The 26616-nt window shown below is 45.1% G+C and overlaps 1 protein-coding gene across 3 annotated transcripts in view; it reads left to right on the forward strand.

The window, feature by feature from the left end:
* LOC120786193 (collagen alpha-1(XIV) chain-like) overlaps nucleotides 1-26616 on the forward strand; it is a 132461-nt gene that overhangs the window by 93691 nt on the left and 12154 nt on the right. For all 3 annotated transcript variants that reach the window (XM_040121439.1, XM_040121441.1, XM_040121440.1), the window contains exons 27-41: nucleotides 532-655; nucleotides 2858-3001; nucleotides 3314-3478; nucleotides 3682-3720; nucleotides 4653-4791; nucleotides 5057-5199; nucleotides 5500-5609; nucleotides 12329-12487; nucleotides 14148-14225; nucleotides 14894-14980; nucleotides 15636-15689; nucleotides 23500-23595; nucleotides 23895-23948; nucleotides 24817-24870; nucleotides 26211-26264. In XM_040121439.1, coding sequence (XP_039977373.1) covers nucleotides 532-655; nucleotides 2858-3001; nucleotides 3314-3478; nucleotides 3682-3720; nucleotides 4653-4791; nucleotides 5057-5199; nucleotides 5500-5609; nucleotides 12329-12487; nucleotides 14148-14225; nucleotides 14894-14980; nucleotides 15636-15689; nucleotides 23500-23595; nucleotides 23895-23948; nucleotides 24817-24870; nucleotides 26211-26264 — 1500 coding nt within the window. The remainder of the gene's footprint in view (nucleotides 1-531; nucleotides 656-2857; nucleotides 3002-3313; nucleotides 3479-3681; nucleotides 3721-4652; nucleotides 4792-5056; nucleotides 5200-5499; nucleotides 5610-12328; nucleotides 12488-14147; nucleotides 14226-14893; nucleotides 14981-15635; nucleotides 15690-23499; nucleotides 23596-23894; nucleotides 23949-24816; nucleotides 24871-26210; nucleotides 26265-26616) is intronic.

Genomic DNA, 26616 nt, shown 5'->3' on the forward strand with positions numbered 1-26616 from the left:
GGGTGGAAGATAACTGCCAATCACCTTCACCGTGGTGTACTTCTATTTTATTTTATTTTATTTTATTTCTTGAAAATAATTTTACCAAAGTAAAATAACCGTCATTGTAGGTGTAACTGGTATATTGGTGTTTTAAGAGTAACCTAACGCCCACTGGAGGCTGTGCCACTGCATCACAACACAACGCACAGCAGCGCACACTCCTGACCACACCCCACCACACCCGGCGGCCGAAACGGGCGTGAGACCTTCAACGGGAGAGGGCAGTAAGGCACTGCCGCTGAGCCCGGTGGGAAGATATTTTGAGATCTGCGTCTGAAACTTCCGCCATGATGGAAATGGGTTTTTTTACTCTTTAATTTAGGCTTCTTTGTCGTCCTATGGCGTTTACCTCGAAACCAAAAGTATCCGCGTGGTTGTATATCACAAGGACCAAGGTCTTTTTGTAATGTGGAGGAATTGGGTTATTGAATGCATTCTCTAAAACTTTTTCCTGCTTCTGATTAGTAATCCTCTTGTACTCTGCGGCAGGTGGCCATGGCCCAGTTCAGTGACGACGCCCGGACCGAGTTCAAGCTGAACTCGTACAGCGACAAGGAGCAACTGCTGGACGCCATCAACCGGATCTCCTACAAGGGAGGAAACACCAAGACGGGTGAGTTACGCACAGCGCAGAGAGACTGGCGAGGAAGAGGAGAAGCCGGCAAACCTGCCGACTGAATGCGATTATTGCAGTCGGCTGGAGTTTCAGGAAAAGCGCGAGCGCTGTCGAGATGCGTGCTTGAAACCACTGCAACACACAAACACCAGTGTACAAGTACTGTGGCTGCAGCAGCAGGTAACATCCAACTTTTCCCCCGAGGAAATCCAAGGAGGGCACCTGTGTGAGACGAGTCGGCGGTTCGGCGTGTCCGCACCTTCCTGATGACGTCAGTACTCACTGAGCAGTCGGCAGCCGCAAACAGAAACTTAGATCCGTGTGCACTTGTGTGACTGCTCGTGTGCTTTGTCAATACACGCGTGTGCGAGTCAAACATTTGCACTTTCCCCCCTGTGTGAACGTGTGTTTGGAGGCTTACGTTCATGTAAAACACGTTTCCACAAGAGCGCGTGCGCCCACAATCTGGTACATGCACAGGTGCGTAGAAGCCTGTATTTCTCGGGCGCGCGGGTGTAATGAGGAGAAGTCTGCGGGGAGGCAGCGAGAGTCGTACCCATTAATCATTGTGTACAAACCAGCGCAGCCAGTTTCAGAAAACAGATTTGTAACAGCGACACTGCTGGGGAAACATTCTCCCAACGCTAATGCCACACTGTAAAGCACTAATCCTTCTTTCTATCAGGAAGCAGCAGTTTGGGGAGTTTAAAAGCGCTCGGTCACTTCATTCTGCACAATGTTGTTAGTAATCTGTCTCCCAGTGTTCCCACGGGCCTGGGGAGTGGTTGATTACTGAATCCGTGTGAAATACCTGGTGCTCCTTGATTCCTCCACGGAAATGTAACAACCCTGCAGTAGCGGTTTGCTCTATCCTGCGTCACACATCCCGGAGAAAAGCCTGCGGTCGGTATGCAGCCCGGAGAAACTGACGCATTTTGTGTAATATACTGCATAATATCGGCAAACCGCCCGAAACCCAGAGGAATTCAGTTTACAACGAGACGAGAGACGCAATCGGCAGATCTTCAGATCGGAGAAGCTGGAACCAGAGAGTCTTTTGACTTAAACGATTGCAGCCTAGAGGAACGGCGGATTTTACACAGTCTTCACATTCCAAAACCATGCCAGCGTAAATATGCCAGTTTTAAAACTCCACCTGTCATTTGCAGAACTTCTGTGATCCCTTCCTCGAAAGGACCCTAAAGCAGAGTGGCGCCGTACTTTAGTGAACGTGGCACTTGCCTCAGATCTGGCCTCAGATCTGGTCTCAGAGCTGGACCCTGACTGCTGTAGAAAGGCTACTCACGGCTCCTGACATCTTAGATGGACAAAACGGATTGTCTTCATTCATTCTGTCACAGTTGGCTACTGGGCCTGTGGTGTCCCCGCTGGGCCCCTCTGATGCAGCTCCCTCTGATGTTCATGTACACCAGCGCGTTGTGCACCAATTATCACGGACTGTCATCACACTAAATGTTTCAATTTTCGAAATACATTTTTTACCCTGCGGTGACATCTAAGAATTCATTCGTATGACAAACTCAGATGCTAATAAGGTCTCACTTCTTTGGATAAACTCCAGCAGTGGCACATCAGAGGTGTCGCTTTAAGTCACAAAGCACACAGTAGGTGTCAAACGGAGGACAAACAGATCTTCCTGCTGCCGCATGAATTTCACATGCAGCATTTTAACTGGCACCAAAATTAGAATCCTACAGCCTGAGAGCAACATCAGCATTTGGGTGGGCGTCGTCTCCTGGCAAAAGTGAGACAGGAAAAAGTCGAATGTGAGGCAGAACTTTTCTGTTTAGAGGCCATTTCTCTTCTCTGATCTGTCAGCTGTTACTTATATAAACGTGTCCTCCCAAGGGAGTTTCTTGATTTGTTGTAAGTTGTGATTCAGAGCTTTGTTGTCAAATTATCATCACTAATTCAATTTCTGTCAGAATGACTTCTGATGAACTTGGGAATGCGGCTGAAATGGATCAAAGTTTGACTGTTGTGAGTTGAAATCAACACATCGAAAACAAAATGTTCTGTGTGTCCTCTTACCACCACCCAGCTCCGCTACTGTTTATCTTCCTTCTACTGCTGCTGTTAAGCATCTGTGCTCTCTCTGTCCCGTTTAGCAAATAATCAAAATGAACTTTTCTGTCTGAATCTGCTGGGTTTGATTGGTGGCTCCGTCTGTCCAATCAGGTCGAGCCATCCAGCATGTGAAGGAAAACATCTTCACGGTGGAGGGAGGAGTCAGGAGGGGAGTCCCCAATGTCCTCGTGGTCCTCACCGACGGCCGATCCCAGGACGACGTCAACAAGGTTTCCAAGGAGATGCAGATGGAAGGTCAGAGATCCAGTTTGGTTTTTGAGATTTGAGAAGAAGCTTGTGTGGTCTGTTTGGTTTGGTTCCGTAGCTCTACAGCTAAATGTTCACCTGATAAAAAGAACATGTTGCCAGGTGGTGCAGTCAAGCGGGTAGTCATTGGTGAGCCCATATAGAACACTGGGTAGAATCAACGGCTAAATGATATGTCCGCTAGTTCAGTCTGCACGTTGCACACAGTACACCACCACGCTTCACATGTGGTGAAGACAGTTGAGAGTCCCCATCCGCGTTTGAAGACCAAGGCTTTTCCTTCTCCGTCTTCCTGTCCAGGTTACATCGTGTTCGCTATCGGCTTTGCTGACGCTGACTACGGGGAGCTGGTGAGCATCGCCAGTAAGCCCAGCGACAGGCACGTCTTCTTCGTGGACGACCTGGACGCCTTCAAGAAGATCGAAGAGAAGCTGGTGACCTTTGTGTGTGAAGCCGCCACTGCCAGTGAGTGACCGGACATGGCCTGTTTCTTGTTGTAGGACAGAGTTGAGTCTGAAAACCTGACGTCATTGTCACTGGGAACAGTTTAAATTCATGTCATGTGTGACGTTTCTTAGTTTCAGCGTTGAAAAGTTTGTCTTGACTCTCGAGGCTGTATGAAGGTATATGTCCTCTCAATAAAAAGCACACCTTGTTCTCTTCCCCAGCTTGTCCATCTATACCAATGAGCGGCAGCACAACACCAGGTGAGAGATCATACATGTTGCTTCACTGCAGCCGGTGTGTCGTGCTTTGACGTATCGACAGACAGAAAACAAGGGAGCAGCGCAGAGGGAACTCAAAGAGAAACCCCTGAATATCAATCTGCTGTGAACTGCGGAGGCCTTTTCCATGTATTTACTTCGTATGCAATGTAGATGTGAGCAGTGCAGTGTACATCTGACGTTCAGAAGGAGCCTATGTGCAGTTATGCTCATTTTAAGACCCTCAAACAAACAGAATATCTATTTCACTCTCGTCTGCATCGCGCATTGTCATGCAGTGCCGGTGGCATCTTAGCCCAACAACGGCAGCCCTTTACAACAGCCATTAGGTTGAGCTCTCTGAGTCCCGCTCTTCTGCTTCTTTTCCCTTTTTTCCCCCTTTACATCTGGTTTCACGAACGGGACCGAAGATTGGTGTTAACCAGTAGCCACAGGTCACACAGACATCAAACAGGTCAGGCAGATGACGAAAAACCAACACGGCTCAAAAACCCAGCTGCCCTCTTAAAATACAAGTGTCTCTCCAGAAAATCTTGTTTTGTTTTGTTTTTTGTTTTTTAAATTGCTCCCAAATTGTGTGAGGACCAACAGGAGTGCCAAGAAACAGAGGCTGCAGTTGTTACTTTGACATAAGCAACATCACAAGCACATACACTCCAATAGAACTGAAATCACTGACCAGTGCATGTAGTGATAAAATCACCAGACCTCCCGCAGATAAATACATCTTATTGAAACGGGGCTGATTTCATGACAAGGTAAGGTTGATGTTGCTTTGTGGTTCACTGTTGGTTAATGACTTTCTCACTTTTTTTTAACGCACTAAACTGTCTGCAGCCGCTGTCACTCAACAATGGGTTGGCCCTGGCCCTAATTGTATACCATGTTCATGAACTCCTACCGTCTGTCGCCAGGTTTCCGCATGATGGAGCTGTTTGGGCTGGTGGAGAATCGGTACAGCAGCGTCTCTGGCGTTTCCATGGTACCCGGCACCTTCAACACCTTCCCTTGTTTCCACTTGCACAGTGACGCACTGCTGGCGCAGCCAACCAGGTACGCAGATATATTCACCTGTATATTGTACCTGTATTTATTTTTTTGTCTTCACCTCGTTTATCGAACGCTTTATTGCTGACTGCTGCATGGATCTCACACAATGGACATCTTAGTATGTTTTTCGAAGTTAGGTGAAACAAGCTCTGATGTCTCCAGCCGACTGTACCAAGACCCATGATCCAGCTGTTCAGCCCAACAAGATCATAACCAAGAAGGCTTCACGACATTTACCTGGGTCTGTTGTCTCCGTTCTGGCTCGCAGGTACATCCACCCAGAGGGGCTTCCGTCCGACTACACCATCACCCTGCTGTTGAGACTGCTGCCCAACACACCAGAGGAGCCCTTTGCCCTCTGGGAGATCCTCAACAAGAACAACGAGCCACTGGTGGGAGTCATCCTGGACAGTGAGTCGGGAATCTCAGCCAACAATAAATATGAACAAATTCATCTATCTTAGTTGTTCCTGCTTTATTTCTATAAATACAAACCCTTTGAATTATGCCGTGAACGTACGATCCACCAGGAACGCCATGTGGAGAAATTCAGGTAAAAGCTGTTTTGTTCGGATTTCCATTATGAATTCGATACCTGTGTAAAGTGTATTGGACAAAAGTGTCTGTCGAGTTTTTGTTTTTTTGTTTTTTTTGTTTGTAGATTGGTACATGCTTTATTTTTTGACACGTAGTCGTTGTGTCTTCCTGCAGATGGAGGAAAGACTCTGACGTTCTTCAACAACGACTACAAAGGGGAGTTTCAGACCGTGACCTTTGAAGGGCCGGAAATCCAAAAACTCTTCTACGGCAGCTTCCACAAGGTCAGAATTGCTCCTGTCTGACTAACGTACGTGACTGACAGGCGTCAGATGAATTTCTGCCTCAGCCTTAAAACCCTTATCAGGACGTTTGTTATGTAAGCTACAGTTTCTGATGTGAGCTGACACATTTCGAGGTTGAGCGATGGGCGTTTTTGTTCTGTAAATGCCATCGTTGGAAAGACACATCTGTGATTAGGTATGAAGCTGTGCCCTGATTTGGGAAAAAAAAAAAAAAAACCTACCTGCACTCGGAGTCACAGGAGCATCAAAATGGTTGTTAGAGAGGTAATGACAATACATGTCCTTGAAATTAACAAAATATTTACTTATCCCTGAAGATATTAAACGTTTGTCTTATCATTTCTTATTCTGAATAGAGACCAACCTCAGCTGATCTTGATCTTAATAACGGTGTAAATTAGTCACAGACTGAGCGAGTGACTGAAAGACGTGACGTGTTCGGTTGACTTACCAACCTGGCTTTTTTACTGACAGAACAACTGACTGGCTTTTTCTTATCGACAAGCTGACTTTGGTCGAGCGGATCAGTTGTTCGTCAGTGTATTGGTTCATTTATTTGTTCAGTTGTCCCGTCCTTACCGTCTCTCCCTCCTTCCTCTCCTTACTTCTCCCTTCGCTGCACTCGTTCTCCTCTTATCTAAAACCTGGCTGAGCAGTGAGACGGGTTGAGTCATGCCCTGGGCCCGAATCTGCTCGTCTTGTTGGCTGGACCAGCCCTATAGACACGAATATCTGTCTGACTGACTGTCTGACTGACTGACTGACTGCGCCATTGGTCGGCTGGCCGAGTGTTGGAGTTTCCCTCCAGACGCATCTCTCTACGTGTCTCATTCAATTAACCGCACGGCAGCCGACACAGATGCGACTGAGCTTCTAACTTCCTCTCTGACTGATCATTTTACAGGTAGATACACCTGAAATCACAGCTCAGCCGTTGCCTTTAACTCGTGTGTCTGGTGATTCTGTCAGACGACGTTGTGGTTGTAAAATCAGGATTTTAGCAGCAGAGCAGCAGCTTGGAAGTGACTGCTGGTTAACATGTCGTCTCAATGGGCCACGTTTCAGTCGCTATTTCATACTTTTCATTGTCTGACAACAGAAACAGAAACACATGTAAATGAGAACAGCTTTATTGGGAATTCAGCTGGATTAAGTTACTGTATATGTGAACGCAGAGAGTTGGAGAGGAGGAGATGAAGGACGATCCAGCCAGATACCAGGTTTTGACCTGGTCTTGTGTTAGGGTCGGTGATGGGTTGTTTGGGACTCACTGACTGATCTGCGTACATTTCTGTCTGCTCGCTGTCAGCAGAGCTTAACCTTCCGACCCTTTCACCTTTTGTCCTGTTACCGCTGTGTGTGTGTGTGTGTGTGTGCGTGTGTGTGTGTGTGTGTGTGTGTGCGCGGTGTGTGTGTGCACGCGTGTGTGTGTGCGCGCATCTCCCAGTCTCTGCCACTGCTCAGTGGATTTTCTATTCCTAGAGGACCAGCGCCTGCGGTGCCTACCTGACATGTCAGCGTGACATTTGTAGAGGTCTGTGTGATTATGGATCAGACGCCATCACTTATTTGATAATCATCTCTGTGGAAACGCCCAAGTTTGGTGATTGTCACATCATTACTTACTTTAAGGATTAAATTCTCTCCAGCAAGTTACAGAAGTTCAGTTTTTGACCAGCTTTTGTCATATTTTTCACACTTTTTAAGTGAAATACCTGGTTGCCATGTTTTTTTAGTTCCTAAACAGGTGACATCTTGAGAAAATATCCTTTAGCAAGGTCTTTAGACCGATGGGGCCGCGTTGCTTCACACCTCACACTCCCGACGGGATTCATCTTACAGTTCTACAGCGCTAATGCAGGTCAGAGGGACGTCTGCACAGCCTGTAAATGGAGAAGCATGGATTTGCACACACGCACAAACACTTGTGGGCATGCAGGAGATAAAGTGGCGCGCTTCGCGAGCACAACTTCACCGCTGGTTTTTCTGATATAGAATAAGCCACCGTGACACTTTCTTATCCGCTAGAGGTCCAGATATTTTTAGTTTGCAACTTAAGAAATGCGGCCACATTTAGAAAAAATCAGAAACTGTTACTTGTGTAGAGCATAAACATGACTTAATTGTGAACCTTGTCTCCAGTGCAGATTTCAGGCGCCAGTACTTTTTTGCCCAAAGTTTGCTAACTTTCTGACTGCAGCACAAATGTAACCATCCCCTGCATTATTTGCATGGAGTGGGAAGGGTTGCAAACCGGAAATATTTTCCACAGAAGAGGTGGTCATCATTTTTGTAACATCAGTAACGGTTAGGTCCCGGTGGATGATCGACAGAACTGGATTATCAGTCACTCCGTTTACAGTGTAGAACGATGGGTAATAAAACCCCTGTTGCGTATCAGCGTTCCCCTTTAAAATGGGTTCGTTTGCTCCAAAACGTTCGGCGCACCAACACGAAGTCTCGCATCTCAGCCGCGTGACATTTAAAGGACGTTTCGCAGCAGCGGTGGAACTCAACAGGCGGACCAAGCGCTCAGTCTACCCCCACAGCAGATAACGACTCTCAACACAAATCCTGTCCTGAGTGCCATCCCCGCACATTAGTCACCACCACTCACGTTAAGGACTATGTTAGTTTAAATGCGGCTTGTTTTGGGGGGAAACGGGCTCCGTGTCCTCACCGTATTCATCAATTTTAGAGCAAAAACGTCACTTTACGACCGGGCCGGCACGAGAAGCTGTTGCCTAGTAACAGCTCAAACCAGCCGAGATTTTTTTTTATCTCTGGTGATTAAATGTAAAGTGGGTCATGTCAGAGCTGTGAGGTTGGACCCCCTCCAGCCAGTCAGAATCGATTGCCACTACCACTAATGATGATAACAGTGTTGTGAAAACACATTAGAAACGCCTACGTGTACTATTAATATTGTCATTAATTGGACCTCTGCTGTAGATTCTTTTATTCCTCACTTAGCAAACAAACTAAAATATATCAGATTTCTTTCATTTAATTTCACTAACGTAAAACACTTATGTTTTTCCTCCGATGAGGCAAATGCTGGAATTTCTCCGGAGGGATTTACAGCGAGGTGTAAATCACCTGCTTATGAACAGAAACAGAAACAGTTCAGCGGCTTGCGTGTAAAACCCAGTGACGTCTCTGTGTAAAGCTTAAACTTAATGTTTATGTCCAAACGCACCGGAACATTAATCAAAGGAGCCATCAAACTGTCAAATAAAGTAACACCTCCTCTGACATCCTGATTACTGCCGTGGAAATGAATCCCTTTATTACAGGGAGTTGAGGGTATTAGTAGTCTGGATCCTGCAGTTTGTAAAACTGTAATCACCTGTGCATGCTAAGCAGTAAACAGTAAAAGTCGTTTCTCGTCTCTCTGTCTGAATTCACACCTGCCGCATTTAATGCCTCTGATCTAAACACAAAGTTCACGAGGCACAATGGAAACTCATCTCTTCTGGTTTCACGCAAACTAGGAATATTTAGTTTAATGTCAGACTGTGCCAGCTTCAGTCATGCTTATTTGTCCCAATCGAATTCAAAAATGTCAAAATGACAGAGCAGGCTTCTTAGGTTTAGGGCCTGTATGGCCTCTCTAGAGCCGCCTGTGTGTGTGTGTGTGTGTGTGTGTGTGTGTTTGTTTAGAATGCTCTCTTTGCCAGGACAAACATAGAACATTTTAAGAACTTAATTTGCACTGTCGTGAATTTTAATAGTACCCCATAGAAAAGAGATTTTAAATAAAGAAAAGACAATAGAGAAGCAGACAAAGACAACCTGCTGCTTAGCGTCTTTAGTTTTCCGCTTTTTCTGGAACTACAGCATCCGTTCAGAAAATAAAACCAAAGTAACTCTTTTAACTCCTGTCACACAAAGGCGTGCTTTTAACAGAGAGCTAATAGGCTTCAGGTGTGTGTGTGTGTGTGTGTGTGTGTGTGTGTGTGTGTGTGTGTGTGTGTGTGTGCGCGCGCGTGCCTGCGTGCACAGCTTCCACGAGGCCAATAAAACCGAGCCGCTGACGGCAGCCTGGTGGTGTGTCAGGGGAACCGGTGCTGAGGAGCCACTCGGCGCAGCCAGGCAGCGTCTCACCCGCCTCACAGTTCGGCACTCGACTGTCCGTGGTGCTGACAGCGCTGCCTGTGCGTGTCGTTGCAAACGGCGGCGCCGCTCGGGGCGGTGATTCTAGTTTCAGTTCCACGCGCTCTCTGTGAAGGCGTTCGTTTTGAACACCAGCCTGCGCTGCTTTGAAACTAGGCTGTCGGCAGTATAATCGGATTTGATGTCTTTCCTGAAGAAGCGTGCGTGAAGCCACACAGAATCACTTCGGGATTATCTCGCAGGCTTTCGGTATTTTCCTGTTATAACAAAATTCAAGCCTCCCCCTTAAATTATTAAACATGTTTTAAAATGACCTTTAAAACCTTTAGTTAATTGCTATCAACTCAGCAGTTTCCCGATAAAGTATATTATCAGCACAGTAACATTAAAGCATTAATGTAACTGCTGGAAACCTCTGTGTTGATTAATGTGCGTTGTCCCTGATAAGGACATGCGTACGGTGAAGTACGGTGGAGGACAGTGGACTGGAAGCCGGTATCAGCCTCTGACGTGCATTTTAGCTGTTTACACCACCAGGTTGGATTTGGGGGAAAAACCTGCCCGATTGCTCTACAGCACTTCACAGGAAGAGGGCGCTGTTCTACCACAGTTTATGGAGCAAATATGGGACAGAGTGACAGACTGATCCTCCTCAGGGACATTAGTCCATAAAATACAAAAAAGCAGCACAGCCAAACCACTACATTCATGTGGTTTATGTTGACTAGCTGCCAAATGACCTGAAATTAACAAGAGAAAATAGAAAAACAAAACGTGCATTGTAGTGAAATAAAACAAACACAAAAGGTTCCCCAGACACAACTGTCAGCAGCCTTCACTAATATTTAGTTGCAGAGCCTTTGGGAACAATGGCAGCCTCTAAACGTTTCCTGTAACCATCCAGAAGCTTCTCGCTCCCGTCCGCTGGTAGTTTCTGTCACTCCTCCATCGCTCTGCGTTCAACCTCTTCCAAGTTTGCAGGAGTCCTTTTTGCAATGGCAGATTTCAGCTCTCTCCAAAGGTTTTCAATGGGATTCAGGTCAGGACTCACTGCTGGCCAGTTTAAAACACCCATCTTTCCCTTTTCAGCCATTTCTTTTGTGCTGCTGTCCCGGTGAAAGACCCAAGACCTTCGCCCCAGACGAAGGGTTTTCTGACACTGGGTAACACATTTCTCTCTAAAATTCCCTGGTGATCTTCTGATTTCATCTTTCCTTTGATACATTCGATGCCTCCAGTACCAGAGGCAGTAAAGCAGCACCGCAGCCTGATAGAACCTCCACCATGTTTTACTGTAGGTAGGTTGCTCTTTTCCTTAATGATTTCATTTCGTCGACGCCTATAAACAAACTGATGCACTGTTTTCCCAGAGAGCTCTGCTCTGGTTTCCTCTGTCCATAGAACATTATCCCAGAAAGACTGGGGCTCATCTAGGGGAGTTTTTGCAAACAGTAGTTTTGCCTGTTTGTACCTTTCTTTCAATGGTGGTGTCCTCCTGGGCCTTCGCCCATGGAGCCCTACCTGGTTTAGCGTGGGTTGTAGGGTACGGGCTGAACCCACCGCTCCAGATTGATCCAGATCAGCCCGGAGCTCTTTAGATGTCTTGCGTGGTGTTTTTTCCACATCAGCATCAACCTTCAGACTTTTCTCATTGAGTTTCTTCTTAGCGCCGTGTTTTATGACTGTGAAACGTCCTGATGACATTACGAACTGTTGAAACAGGGATTTCAGGATCTTTGGCGATCGCCTTGTAACCTTTGGAATTGTTTTATTTTATTTATTTTTTTGACAATAACATCTCTGACGCTCTCAGACAGCTCTCTTGTCTTCACCATTGTGAAAAAGAAACCGGAAACAACCAACCCCTGTTTATGTTGTAAAACCACCATTCATTGGTTTATTCAGGTCATGTTAACACTGAAAACTATCAACAGGTGAGTCTCATTTGTTTTTTCATTTTGTTTGAGGAACTAATTTAAATTCATCAGAAGGGGGCCAGTACTTATGTGAAGCACACGTCTGTATTTTTTCTTTCATTTTTTGTTGTTGTTCAGTAACTTTGAAGATTTTTTTGAAATATTTTGATTATTCAAAATTTGTTAATTTGCATTTAGTTCTGAAGATATTCTAAATTCTGTACTTACAAGGATTAAATTGTCTCCTGCAAGTTACAGAAGTTCAGTTTTTCATCAGCTTTTGTCATGTTTTTCACTTTTTAAGTGAAATACCTGGTTGCCATATTTTTTTAGTTCCTAAACAGGTGACATCTTGAGAAAATATCCTTTAGCAAGGTCTTTAGACCGATGGGGCCACGTTGCTTCACACCTCACACTCCCGACGGGATTCATCTTACAGTTCTACAGCGCTAATGCAGGTCAGAGGGACGTCTGCAAAGCCTGTAAATGGAGAAGCATGGATTTGCACACACGCAGCAGCAGATACAAAAGCATGTGTTGTTAGCATCCATCATCTGAAGTGATTTATGACTTTATTGCCTCAAGTGCCGGGAACTCGATGCATCAAAAAAACAGTTAAGCACTTGAGTCACTGAGAGAACGTGTCGGCTGTTTCCTCTCATGCAGCTTCACATTGCGATCGGCAAGACGAGCGCCAAAGTGGTGATTGACTGCAAGATGGTGGCCGAGAAAACGATCAACGCAGCGGGAAACATCACCACTGATGGAGTGGAAGTTCTGGGCCGGATGGTCCGCTCCAGGGGGAACAAGGACAACTCTGCACCGGTGAAGAAAGCCTGCACACACACACACACACACACACACACACGAGCATTAACACATGCTGCCACACAAGGTACCGGGCGCCGCACAATGACATAGTCACACCGGCCGGATCCTTACTCCATGACACTAAACAAAGTAGAGGCAACAAAATGTTCACCGTTATTGTAACTGTTAGAATGATCCCTCCTGTTTTTAACCTCCGCATCTGACCCCCCCCCCCCGGTATCTTGGCTTTCAGAGAGCTGGCTGTCACCCTCTGGATATTGGTGTTGGTCCTTTAATGCTAGACCAAGGAGAGTTTTGGGCCCTGCGTGCAACTAGGGGGGCACTCATTTACATCTGAAGTAAAAAGGCATTACAGGCAACTAAATCCTCACCGGGATGAATTATCGAGCAGGTTACAAGTCTCTGCAAGTGGATTTTTTTCATGTCGTGACATTGACAGATACCAGTGGCTGCCTGGAGGGAAGGCGATCGACTTGTAAAGATCAAATCTATCACACTGATATTCTCCAAAAAGGCCAACTGATGTAGCCGCTGCAGGAGTTGTAACTTACAGTGTTTGATCTTGTGCTTGTTGCAGCGGTTCGTGATGTCAAATTTTTTTTTTTTTTTCCTTGAGCAGCTTTATGAAGGTAAACAAATCGGTTTTCTAGACACTCTCCTCCAGAAAGAGCAGAGAGGCGTCTGATTGGTTCGATCTCCCTTTGAAGAGAGAACCCTTGATGTTGATGCTCTGAAGCTGAAGAATTCCACTTGTGTGTGCAATAATCCTCACCCACGTCGTTTTAAAAAATGTTCTCTATCGGCCACAGTTGTGTCAGTGGTCGAAACTGAGCTGAGACACCAAGAGGTCGTCCGCCTAGCTGCTAATCCTTTCCCTTTATTCATCACCATCGATTGATTATTGAAGCAGAAAAAAAGTTGAAAAGAAGAACAAATTTATCTTCTCTTGACGTTTTTCTGCAGGAGCAGCTGAATGTGTTCTTCTTCTTCTTCTTCTTCTTCTTCTTTCTACTTTGGCTTTTGGACTATTTCCACAAACCAAGATGAGGTTAAGAATCTCCCGCTTTGTCATAAACCCCATGAATCACAGGGCGGTCCTGACTAATACTCTAATTTTGTACCTCAGCATTCACCACGCCCGTTTAGCCAACTGACAACAGAGACCTTTTTTAAAAGGATTCAAAGGAAAGCTATAAACCCAGGGTAACCTTGTTTTGCCATGAGACAGGATTATGAGTAAAAGCCTAATTTGCACAGCACTAAAATACCTCAGGACATTCAGTGATTTGTAGCAGTTGCAGATCATCAGTGAGTTAAATCCTGTCATGTGAAAGGAAAATACCTCTTCAGATTCTTTGTTTTAGACATGCCACATCTGCTTTCTCTTGTCTATGGTCACAGAGACTGGATGTCGTTGTGGATCCCACAGAGAAAGTTCCTGAATGCATTTTCACTGCTAAGTTGACTTTAATCACAAAGTTTCAGATGTTGACATTGTGACCTGCTTGTGCTTCTTGTGATTTTGTTTCACATGAAACACGCTGGATTGTGTCATATATTCTGGACTCGTTGGGGGTGTTGAAAATTCAGATTTGTATTTTTACATGTCGTCGTGTTTTTAAAATTTGTCGTTGTGTTTCGTCCTCCTCAACAGTTCCAGCTCCAGATCTTTGACATCGTCTGCAGCACCTCATGGGCCAACAGAGACAAGTGCTGTGAACTTCCTGGTCTGGTGAGGTCAAAGTTAATACTTCTCTAAGCCCCTCCTCCCTCCAGTTTACTCTCTCTGTGCACAGAACAGATGTTATTAATTGAAGAATTGTTTAAAGGAATCTGCCGCATCATTGCCATGATACATAACTTTAAACAGTTCACAGACCTAAATATTCTCACACTAATGTATATAGTGTTTGCATAAGGGTGTTTTTCAAAAACCCCACAAAGCATTTGTACTATTACGATACTTGTTTTTGCTATTTATCCTAAGTTTTCACATACCAGAGATTTTTGTCTTGATAGCATTCAAAGTTAAAGTCAGTGAGGTTTTCTTGCATACACCTATTTTCAGTAATTGCTTAAATGCATAATTTTTACCATCATCTACCCCTGGAGAATGTTGCATCTTTAGTAATAATCTATTAGTATTAGTGGGAATTAAAACTCAAACCAATAAAACCATGACAGATTTTTCCTGTTTGAAAAGACGATGCTCCAATAAAGAAGCAATATTACCCCAAGAAATGCTTTCACTGTGAGATATCTTATATTCACAGCTGATAAGTATGAAGAAGTCACACCAACTTTGCCGGCTCCATTGTATCACATTTCCTGCCGTTTCATTGCCATATCTTGTTTCGATTCTTTTCTTCGTGTCATCTTCATCATGCTGTGATCACCCAGAGGAAGGAGGCAGACTGCCCGGCCTTGCCCAAAGCCTGCACCTGCACCCAGGACAGCAAAGGCCCCCCTGGCCCTGCTGGATCACCAGTGAGCCATACACAAATACACACACACACACACACACACACACACACACACACACTCTCATCAGTCACTGAATTCTCGCTGGAAACATTTGATCTTACAATGACACTCGGTTTGGATTTAGATTCTGAAGAAACATAAATAAAAGTCAAACATTTTTCAGTGATGTGATATATACATATATATATATATAATATATATGTGTGTGTGTGTAAGTGTATGTGGTCACATTTCTGTATCAGAAGACCATGTTCCTAGATATGGTACATTAGGGGGCTTTTGCAGCAGCAGTTTAGCAAACAGGTAGAAAGCAACAGCAGGACTTCAGCACCGTCTATGTCCGTATTCACATCCCCAAACTCACGGACTGTACCACACACTCATTCGCGCAATCACGCAGATGGATAAAGACACACACACTCGTCAGCACATCTCATGTTTCATGTTCAGTTTGAGTCGCTTTAGTTCATTGTAGCTCAGTCGTCTTTTCACTTTTCAGTTTGGCAAATTAAAACTCATATCTCAGCTTGTTTTTGAGTTTTACACACACACACACACACACACACAAACACACACACACAGTGTAAGTAAGAAGTAAGACGCTGTGAACTTAAATGTGTTGACTGTGTGCTTCTGAGCAACTCCTTGTTTCATACAGGGAGGCCCAGGAATCAGAGGAGCCAGAGGCGATCGCGGAGAGCCAGGCCCGGTGGTAAGTTGTGTTGGTTCAGATACTGACGCCACACCATGACTTTCAACGCTCACTCTTCTCTGATACGGATCCCGCAGGAACGCCCCGATCACGCTCACACCCACTCACCCCCTAAAGAGACAGAGGCCCGTTTGCCAAACGAAAGCAGAATATTCATTATTTATTCGTAGATAAATACGACCGTTTGCAAATACCGCCGTCATTCTACTGGTTGCACACGACAGCCCACCTGTAAGCACTCACACCCACGCATCTCAAATTCTTTACACTCGCATACAAACAAAAGCAAAACACGGATAATAGTGAGTCTTGTCATTAGTGTAAGAGATCAGCCACATCTGCATTATTAAATTCTGCGCAGCGATTGTGAAAACAAAAGATTACAGAGAGAATAACAATAACCAGGTATTTACCATCCGTAACCTGATGATTCCAGATAACATGAGATAAAAAAGGATGCGTCTTTATGATAACTTAGAAATCAAAAAAACACAACAGTACAAAACCTGCAGCATCATTTCAGGAGGCACCGCAAAACATAAAAGCAAAATAACTGACCCTTCAGCTCCCGGAGCCTTCAGGTGCTCGGTGGTGTTTTAACTGGGAAAACCGTCTCGTGGCTCTTGTGCTCCGTTTCGAAAGGCTGTTCCAAGTCGCCCTTCTTCTTTGAGGCCACGCTCACGTTGCAGATAAGACAGATGGACTTTGAATTTGAGTAAACAAAAACTTATCCTCCTCAGGTTTCAGATTTTTGGCTTGTGCCATATTTGTGGTTTGCCAACTTAGCTAGCTCGTCCACCGTGGATGGACACAGCTCTCAACTTCTCCAGTTCGACACTGAGCGCGACGCGCTTAGCAACAACTGGCCAGTAGCTGGTAGCCAACTGTAGCCTACCCAGCATGCACAGCTAGAACTCTGATTTGTTACCGACACACCAGAGGTTGCACGGTGAACAAGGGGAGTGCTGACGCACCTTTCTATTAGACAGTCCCTGGGAAACTGGGCACCCCCGGTCTATGGTCTCAAATATAGTTTAGAGTCAAACTACAATAACTGTGTACCTTTAGTTGCCTGATCTATCAGCACGATGCCGGTCGATCACCTTGGTCTCGTGTCTGCCGTGGCTGGTGCCCAGGATGCTCAGCAACAGGATGCTGACTGCAGTTACTCAGTGGCCACTGGCGTCATTGATAACAAGGGTTTTCTGAATGTTACACATAGAACATATAGAATTCAACACCACACACCCTTCTGTCCTCAACTACAGCAGGGAAATCCAATTCTCGCAGATCCAGTTTTTATAAAAATGGTCATGACGTCCACTTTGCATCCATTTTCCTTGCTGATTGCAGAATACTGCATAGGACCAGTACGTGGGCCGTTTCGTCGGTCCTGACGCCCAGAACCTGTGGGACAATAAAAAGATACATATTGATTTGAACTGGGCTGAAACTCCTGATTATTTTCACACTGAAATAAATTTGAATAGGAAATTTGCAGACAACTCAAAACGCGGGGAATCATGGGTATAAAGCCGATCACAGATGTATTATGAAAACTGGAAACCGGGCTTAGAGATGACACCCATCCATTCACTGCATTGAAAGCTGCCCCCTCTGCTTATACTCCAAAAATGTTCTATCTCTTCCAGTTTTAAATGTATTTTTAGGAGGAAGCTCTGACAAGAACCTTTTGAGATTTCTAACCTGATTATTTAGTCCTCTGTTTCTGTTCATTTCCACTGATGCTAATCATTCTTCCTATTTAATTGGCCACATTTTTCTTTCTGCCCTTCCAGAGACAAGATGTTTTTGTTCCACTTCAAATGTGCAGTGCCCTCAACAAAGCAACAACTGTTAAAGAGAATAATGTTCTCACCTTTTACAAGAGAACCCTTTGTCGTAGCTTATGTCCAAAAGCAACAAAGAAGTGGACGTAAATGTCCCTAGCAGGTTGAATTACGGGTGCTCTACTAGAATCGGTGACCAGGTTTACAGTTCTGCAGTCTGAAAGTTGTTCGGTCACTCTCCTGTTCCTCTTGGCTGTTCATGATCGCCAGATCAGCTCCTCTGCGCTGGCGGTCTCTCCTGCTCCCATACCAAGTTTTCCTCTCAGTGAATTTAGGGTAACAACTGCATCCAAATCTCTTCCATCCATCAGGACACCCCTTCCCCTAAATGTCAAACAGGTGTTTCAAAGACAGATTTCGTGTCAGTCAGCATGGAATTGATAAGACTTGTAATTTCCATATTGAGTGGAAGATCTTTCTTGCCTCCTACTTTTCCCTACTTTACTCTATAAATACTATTAATTTTCACTCAGGTTTGGAAGTGACTGTCGCTGACACAGACATCCACATTGAAAAACAGTTCAACATTTAAAGTAGAGGCACGGTCGAGTGTCATCACGTGATTTGATATAATACTGATATTTTCTGTTTGTTTTGAAACTTTTCTCGGCTTCAGTTTTTTCCTTCGGCTGCTTTAACTTCATCCTGTAACAGGCTGTGATACTCAGTGTTTCGTAACAGCAAGACATAAAACAGGAAAGCAGCATGATAACATGTACGCTCGGTAGGCGGTGTGGAGTTGGATCCTGAACCCTTCATACCTAAGAGTTTTGCCTGGAGCTCGTTGTAATCGTTGCTCAGATTGTTGTATCTGTTCTGCAGCCGGTCTTTTTCCAAAGTGACTAAAATATCAGGGGAGGAACACAACAAAACAGGAAACAGACCGAAAACGTAAAATCCTTGTTCTTAAACTGAAGGCGGATTTAAGTTACTTCTCTTGCGTGATTAAATATCGCCGTCACACTTGTAAACTAGAATTGTATTTATTTTCCGTACCCACTGTCTTTTAGCCGACCAGCTCACTCAGAGTGCTGTAACTTAGAGGGTAACAGAGTCGCTAACCGAAATATCAAGTAAGAACCAGAACCCAAAGAGAGATCAACAGTATCACGTAATTCTGATTCAATCCTGAGAGACATGTTTTTTAGGCTAGAGGCACATTTTGCCGTCAGGGAGGTTTTCTACTTTAAGTGAAAGGACAGCTGTGGACTCGCAGGCCACACTGTATGGACACCGACAGAACTAACGTTTCCCACTCTCAGAACTGGCTGTGAAGTCGTCCTCCACCTGGTGTGACTACGGTGTAAAAACCCGGGGATAAAATCCCCCATCGTTTTTCCGTCTTTGGTTCAGCCAAGGTTTATGTGAGGCTTCGTTAGTCTGACTTATCCAAATCAAAGCGGTGTCTTCCAGAGTTCCTGAGGTTTTTCGATGCAATGTTTTGTCTTCTTTTTTTTTTTTTTTTTGTTTCCTTGCTGGGCCGTAGCAGAAGGACACGTCCGGATAGTCGCACGCTGGTTCCATAAAGGGACACGGCACCAGCAGCAACCGGGATTTATATAACTCACGCTGCTGAAGTCTCATAATAGCTTCAGCTGAACATTAGAATCCATTTTTACACATATGCAGTAAAGGACTGTGGATTTTGTCTCCTGTTTCTTGTGATGTGTTAGGGAGGGATCACTTATTAGACAGTGTGGAGCACAGAAGTGATTACAGCGAGTCGCTCCTTGCACATATGTAATGTACGTATCATATTAACACAGAAAAAAAAATCAATCTTTCCGTCGAGGGCTTAAGCCGGTACTCCTCAGTATTTGAACCACGACTGTATCGAGAAGACGTGTTTGTATTTGAACTCTCAACCAATGGCTAGGACGAGGATCCCAGCTAGCATCAGGAGGCGCAGCACACCTTGACACAGTGCAGCAGCTCTGAACGGCCTCCTCTGAGCTTAGGGGTCCGACATGGGTGTTGTTTTTGTGCTTTTCGGCATCCGTCGTTCTCCGCTGTTATCATCACACAATACTCACTAGCATAATTGCTTGGGTCTTTGGTTGTGGTGGCATCTGTACGCAGCTTCACAACAGAGTCTTGCGGGTATATAGGGCATCATTGATGTCACAGATGTTAAGGAGAGTATTTAAACACTTAAGGTGCCTCATGTCAGCTCCCTCTCTCTCTCACGAGTCTGTGTTGATAATGAAACTCAACAGACCCTGTTGTGCGAGAATTCTTGTCATGTGGTGGCTCTTTGCCCTCTGTCGTAGAGGCATTAACTCTGGGAAAGAGCTGATGCGTTTAAGCTTCTAAGGCTTAAAGAGTTAATGCACTTCTCAGATCAGAGATCTGAGAAACGACTCTGGTCAGGTATGTGTCACCATAACCAATAGGAACGATGCCCGAACCTTTTTGATTTCGGATGCTCTTTGACCGTTACTCCAGCGTTGCTCTCGGCACTGACTGTTCCTTTTTAGCCTCTTCCTCTTTCGCCTGACACGTTGTTATTTCGTAAAGTCATGGACATGTTGGTCTGCAGGAGGCCGCTTTTACTTTCAAATTACGCACAGTTTTTAAGGGAGGGCAGCAAGAGCTCTGGGAGAAGAGGGGGAGAAATGACATGTAGCGAGGGTCTTTGGCCAGACTCAAACCCATCACATCAGCTACATGGAGCACACGTTTGACTGCGAGATCACCAGGAAAGCCTCAGATCTTAGATCTGTTTCTCACGGATCCAGTGTTTGGATCCATTTTCCTTGGAGATCAATATATGCTGGGGACCGGTTCATAGGGTTTACGTTCACTCCTACCAGCCAGGCTCTGAAAAACAGGGACCATATTGTTACGGGGTAAAAGCACCGAAAGACCAGGGATTATGGGTGTGAGATCATTCATGCCGTTCTTGTGCTTGGAAACTCCGAACAAAGTGAATTCTGGACCGTCGCAACTATTGAGCTTCAAATTCAGTCTCTTTATGTCATTCAGCTGGTGTGTACAACAACAAAACAGTCTCAGAAATAAAAAATGTCAAAGTCATGAAGACGTATTTTCTTCGAGCAGTTTGTTTGTTCTCACCATGTTTTGCTTTCATTGAGGACGTCGGCACCGAGGAGGATTAATACGAACATGTTGGTGCCGCCCGCGTGGTAGAACAGCTTATCCTGAGCTGTAAGAGCCCAGCTCAGCAACCTTCAACCTTTGACCTCTTCAATACGAGCTAAAGGGAACGTTCAGCATGTGGTGGCGCAGAGCGCTTCGGATTCAGTTCTTCAGATTTACATTGCGCTCAGGGATTCTGAAAAAAAAATGAAACGTGCAAAGAATAAAAACAAAGCAAACTTCATTTCACCCCACAGCTGCACATCATGCTGCTTTGATGTCTGTTTAAAACCATGGGTTGAATTGTTAAGTCATAGTCATTATCTGTGCCTCGTCTGAGTCTGAGCGCAAGTTTCATTCAAAATATTCACATAATTTGAAAACATAATTTAATTGAATAAATATCAATTAATTTCCATGGAACCTCTTTGTGTTTTTTTAGTTTTCAATTTCATCCAACTGTTGGCCTTAAACAGTAATCCCTATTTATCATGAAGGAACCACTGATGTCTGACAATAGTACACATCAAATAAAGCCTCTCACGTACTAGGTTTGACAGCAGCTGATGACAGAACCGTTAAAGTTCACGTGGGTGTTCTTGTCCTGTTATAATTGTTCCTAGCTTTCAAGTGAGCAGATTTACTGGTGTCTCATTGAGGTTAGACGTGCCCGTAGCGGAAACAGTCCACCATGTCAGCCAAACTTATGTGGAAAAGAAAACAAAGGCAGCCCAAGACGTCGACTGTAGACATCCATCGCAGCTTCCAGACCGGTTTCCCGGTTGAGCTTTGACTTGCGGGACGTGCCCTTGCTGATCGCTGCACACAGTTTTTTATGGGTGAGGGAGCATTGTGAGTGGGAGCCTGAGAAGACCATAAAGTGTTTGTCTTGCTCGTAGCCTGTCCATGTTTCTTAGTTTCTGCATATGCATGCATGATTAATGTAGCTAGATAGCTAAACTGTTGTTGAATTAACTAAGGTTATTCTTCTTCTTCTTCTTCTTCGGGCATTTTATCGGTGGGAAAGCTTCACCTGCATCACCACCAGCCTGTGAAGTGGAGCAGGGCTGACCCTTACTTCCATTTAGGCAAACCGAATTGGATCGCAGTCAATCGAGGGTTTTGTGGCTTACGGATATGCATATATGTGATTACAAATAACTGTGTTAAATTGCATCTGGATTTTCTCCTGGATTCGAGACTCTTGAAATGACCAGCTGAAATGGGGCCTAAATTAAACCCCGGTTTGCCAGCAGACCAGGGGGCCTTTAGCGAAAGCCACTGTGTTAATCAATGCAGCACTTTGCCTCAGAACTGTTGTGATCAGTTTTGAAAACAGGATGTTAAAGCTTCAACAGAACAGATGCATGGTCATTTTCCACCTCGGCAAGTTAAGACCTTCATAGATGTCAGTGGTGACAAGTAAAAAGTAAATTTACTGGTGGTGGTTTGCATTCGTCCAGCGCCCCTCTTCACCGGAGCATTATCAGACTTGGACTGTGCTGGTCCTCTGTGCTGCCTGTGAGTCCGGCCTTAACCGGACTCGCAGGCAGCACCTTGGTCTGGCTCCCTGATTTTAGGATGTTTAAATCTCTCTGTGATCTCGGGAAGCCTTACTGCTGCTACTGTGTCGAAGTGCTGCACGTCCATGAAAGCCAGTGAACCCTGGAACGTCCCACGGCGGGCCGCCGGTCACGCAACCTCATGACCGCTGGAACGCACACGTACACGTGGAAGAGACGGAGACTTCCTGTCTCCAAAGTCTGCCAGTGCTTATAGCATGGTCAAGTTAACAGGGAAGTCTTTATGAGAGCAAACCGGAGAAGAGTTGACCTGTTGCTCCGTTAGATTCGAATGGGCTTACACTGCTTACGCTTGTGCTCGCGCTCTGCTGCAGCTCGCTGCGTGTGCCTTGTCGTAACTGGTAATTATCCGAAAAAAGAAGAAGAAAAAAAAAATGGCATCCATTTTATAGCGTACATGGTTAACGTTCTGGGTTCCTAATCATGGACATGAGTAGTACTGGGCTCTGATTCGCGGTCGGCCGTTTGTTTGTTTGGGGCAAGATGCAACATTTTAATCTGAATTCTAAATCAGTGCCGAAGAGGCATTAAACTGGAAGCAACACTAGAAACAATAACTTCTTCCCAGGACCCTGTCATTGAACCTCCACTGCTGAAACCTACCTCTGGTTTTTTCAGGCTACGTACAACCCTTATAAATTGATGATGATTTAAGCTCTGCCTTTAATGTTCTTTCCGTAACAGCCAGAAGAGAAGGCCTGTAAGAGCCGTTATGTACTCCGAAGTGTACAGACATTGGAAAATTATTGGTTTGACCCTGTGAACGATTACTTTCTAGGCTGCCACTTTACCTTTACCCCTAAGTTTTAACCTGAACTGTATTGAAGGCCAGTTTTCACAGCGGACCCCTGTTTAACACCGTGTTCACTGAAACTGCTTGACGTGTCCTGAAGTACAGTTTTGTCAGTCAAATAAATATTTTTTTTCTCTGGTTGTGATATATTCAAATAAACGGAAACACCGAAAGACATGTACACGGGCATTTAGACGGCTACACATATGAACATACTGTAACAGCTGGCCGAGTCGAGTTTTTCCAGCCTGGGTCTTAACATTTTTTCCTTCATCGACGACTGTGATAAACATTTTTTTTTCGACAGGCTGCCGACTACCCGCCTGTATTTTTGCTTCGTTTTTATTTTCCAATTTTGGACACAACTGCACAGTGAACCCCACAAGGCATCTGTGTTTAACTGCTGGGGTCCAAGCCAGTCTCCCCATGTCGGGCTACAGTCGGTCTCTAATACTCTCTCTGCATCTCTCCCTCCCTCTCTCTAGGGGCCAACTGGTCCAGTAGGTGATACAGGTGTACCAGGACCCCAGGGACCCCAAGGACCACAAGGACCCAGTGGACGCTCCATCATTGGATCCCCAGTAAGAGACAAACACCCACACACATAAAGTAACTCCTACCCTCCGGTTGCCATGACCAGTATAAATCTGATAGCGCTGCCGGTCTCACCAAGTTCCTCTGTTGTCTAAAAGTTCTTTTTGAAAGTTAATATATGACATTTATTTCTGTTCTTATCAACGATATACTTTACAGTAAAGTATATCTGCTATCAAATAGGTTTTTAATATTTAGATGTGCTGAATGTGAGAAAGCATAAGCTAGAAATACACACAGAAACTGAAAAAAACGAAACTTAATTTGTATTGTTCTTTGTCTGCAGGGTGCACCAGGCGAGAGAGGGCAGAAAGGTGACGCCGGGCAGCAGGGAGCGCAGGTAAAAACTGCAAACACGACGAGGATCTAGCGCCCCCTTTGGACCAGACTGATTTTTTAGTTAAAGCGAGATAACGTTTAATTTGGGATTTTAGCGAAGTGTCTCTACATTACAGTTAAATAGATTTCCCATGCCACGTTAGGTCCACGTGATCAACATGTGAGTCGTGTGAATATTCTTCTGGTACATATAATTGAGCCCTGTCATCTGATCAGGCTTATATAATTAAAATACCTCTACGTCATTTTTACAAAGTCAGGACCAGATGGCTTCCAAACTGGTTTACCATGACCGAATTTCATTCCGGTAATTATACAGCGCAAATTTTCACCTCGGTTGGGTCGATATCAGGCGTTGAAACGCTTGGTAGAACTGTATTCTTCTCTGTTTCTGTGTTTCAATCAGACACCAATTAGTAAACATTTTTAGTGGCAAATCTCGGGGCAGTGTGCAGCTTGAGACAGTCAGCCTCCCACGAGTAATAGCTTCACCACCGTAAATCCCCGGCCACCATTATGACCTTCTGGAAGCGAATGGTTGTCAGATTTTGAATAATGGTGCCATTTGCAAAAGGTGGATTTCTGTGGTTCAAATATTCCACTAGCGCATTCTTACAGACTTAGAGTGTTTATGCGACAGCGCAGTTTAAGACAGCAGAGTAACATAAAGTCCGGGGCTGTGATTTGTGTCAGAGGTGCACTGAAAAAGTGGAAATCACTGACAATGCATCTACTTGGATTTGTCCACATATTTTGGAACCCTGAACCGGGGCCAGTGTTACCTGCTAAATAAAAAAAAGTAGCAATCTTTAACTGTCGAATGTTGAATGCGAGCCGCGCTGACCCCCGATCTCCTCCCGGTGTTTCAGGGAATTCCGGGTAGAGCCGGATCTCCAGGCAGAGAGGGGCCTCCGGGACCAAGAGTGAGTCACACCTTGTAAACACACTGTTAATACTGTTAACACTAGCACCAGTACTACTGCCCATGCTCATACTACAGCAACTGTTAACACTGCAAATGCATATGACGGCTAAGAATAACACTAAACTGGCTAAGGTTACCAGTGATAAGGATACTTCTACCACTACAGCCTCTGCTAAAGGTTCCCAGCGGAGCTTTTGACCACCACTACTACTACGGAGCAGTTGTACGAGTGGCCCCCCGTGTCCTTTGTTCCGTGCAGACGCGCGAGCACGAAGGGCGCGAAGGGCGCGAAGGGCGCGAAGGGCGCGAAGGGCGCGAAGGGCGCGAAGGGCGCGAAGGGCAGGAAGGGCACGCTGGTCACGCTGGTCACTTAATACAGATGTCCTACCAGCGGGGTCACTCTGTTCCGCTGAGGGAACGGATTATTAACAAATTATTAAAATAATTTTAAAATCAGCTTTGCAAACGTTTTATGAGGAAGGATCTGTGCGAGGCCTCACGGACGCCCGCAGTGCGTTACGGCGAGTAACACTGAACGTAAACATAACTTTTGTTTGTTTGTAAGAAAACTCCACCGGCCACCTGTAATCCCTCTTACACTAATACACAGTGGTATATCAGATGTTACATGTGAGGGGAACGTCCTTGAGTGGCCGGGTCAGGGCCGTGACTCAAATCCCATCTGCAGTCCTTTTTTCGACTCAACGCGGAATCTGACTGAGCGCCCACCATTCTGCGAGGAGGAGAGGGCCAAATTTCCCTCATCCGGGTTTGCTGAGGTACTAGAGTCATATCCAAACAGACTGATGGCTGTGATTAGAACAAACGGTGGCTTTCTTTTTTTGTGTTTTCTTTGTTTTTGTAGCTTTTTCCTTGTATTTTTTCTGTTAGAAGAGCTAGGACAGTCTGGAGGAGGTATGTGCTCTACTAGAATGTGCCGTTCTAGTTTTATGTGATTTATTTATACATTTATACAGACTCTGTTGCTGTTAGCGCTACAGTACTGCTGCTACCACTGCTCTGCAGTAGTAGTGTGGTAGCAGTCAGTGCTAACCACTCCTCATACTGGCTCTGCTACTGTTGCTGGCACTGATGCTATTCCTACTACCGCTACCACTTCTCCTGCTAGTAATCATGGTTTTCAGTTTACAGATTTCAGAATGTATTTACTGACAGTGAAGTCAAATCAAATCACTTGAAATTGGCCCAGGAAATGCAGGAATTTATTTAAAACTGAAATACATATATCAGACAAAGTCCCGTGTCACATGTAGAAAGGAGCGTCGTGATGAGGAAGGTTTTAATGTTCCAACGTACGTGTCTACTCCTGCTCCACAGGGCCTGCCGGGCAAAGACGGCTCCCCGGGCAGACAGGGCCCCTCGGGAACTATCGTAAGTGATGATGAATTATTGACGTCGATTGTCTGTGGTGTGTGTGAGTTTGTTGAAGGAGACGTAGGAGACGTGCGGCTGTCCTGCCTCTGGTTTCTCCGGCTGGACATCAGAAGGTCGATTTTAATTGGAACTGTGACTTAGGGGGATAATTATGGATTTTTGGGAAGCTCGGGAATGTGAGTGCACTACCAGCAAAGGGACAATGTCAAGCACCTAAAGCTGTAGAGCCGCTATTTTTTGTTTGTTTCTGTACACGCTGACTGATTTTAAAAATTCAGTTACAGCATAAAGAATTTTGACTTCAGCAAATACTTTGGTTCCTGCTTGTGAACCTAATGTAGCGGCTCCT

This window comes from Xiphias gladius, chromosome 24, assembly GCF_016859285.1.
Source record: "Xiphias gladius isolate SHS-SW01 ecotype Sanya breed wild chromosome 24, ASM1685928v1, whole genome shotgun sequence".
Taxonomy (NCBI): domain Eukaryota; kingdom Metazoa; phylum Chordata; class Actinopteri; order Istiophoriformes; family Xiphiidae; genus Xiphias; species Xiphias gladius.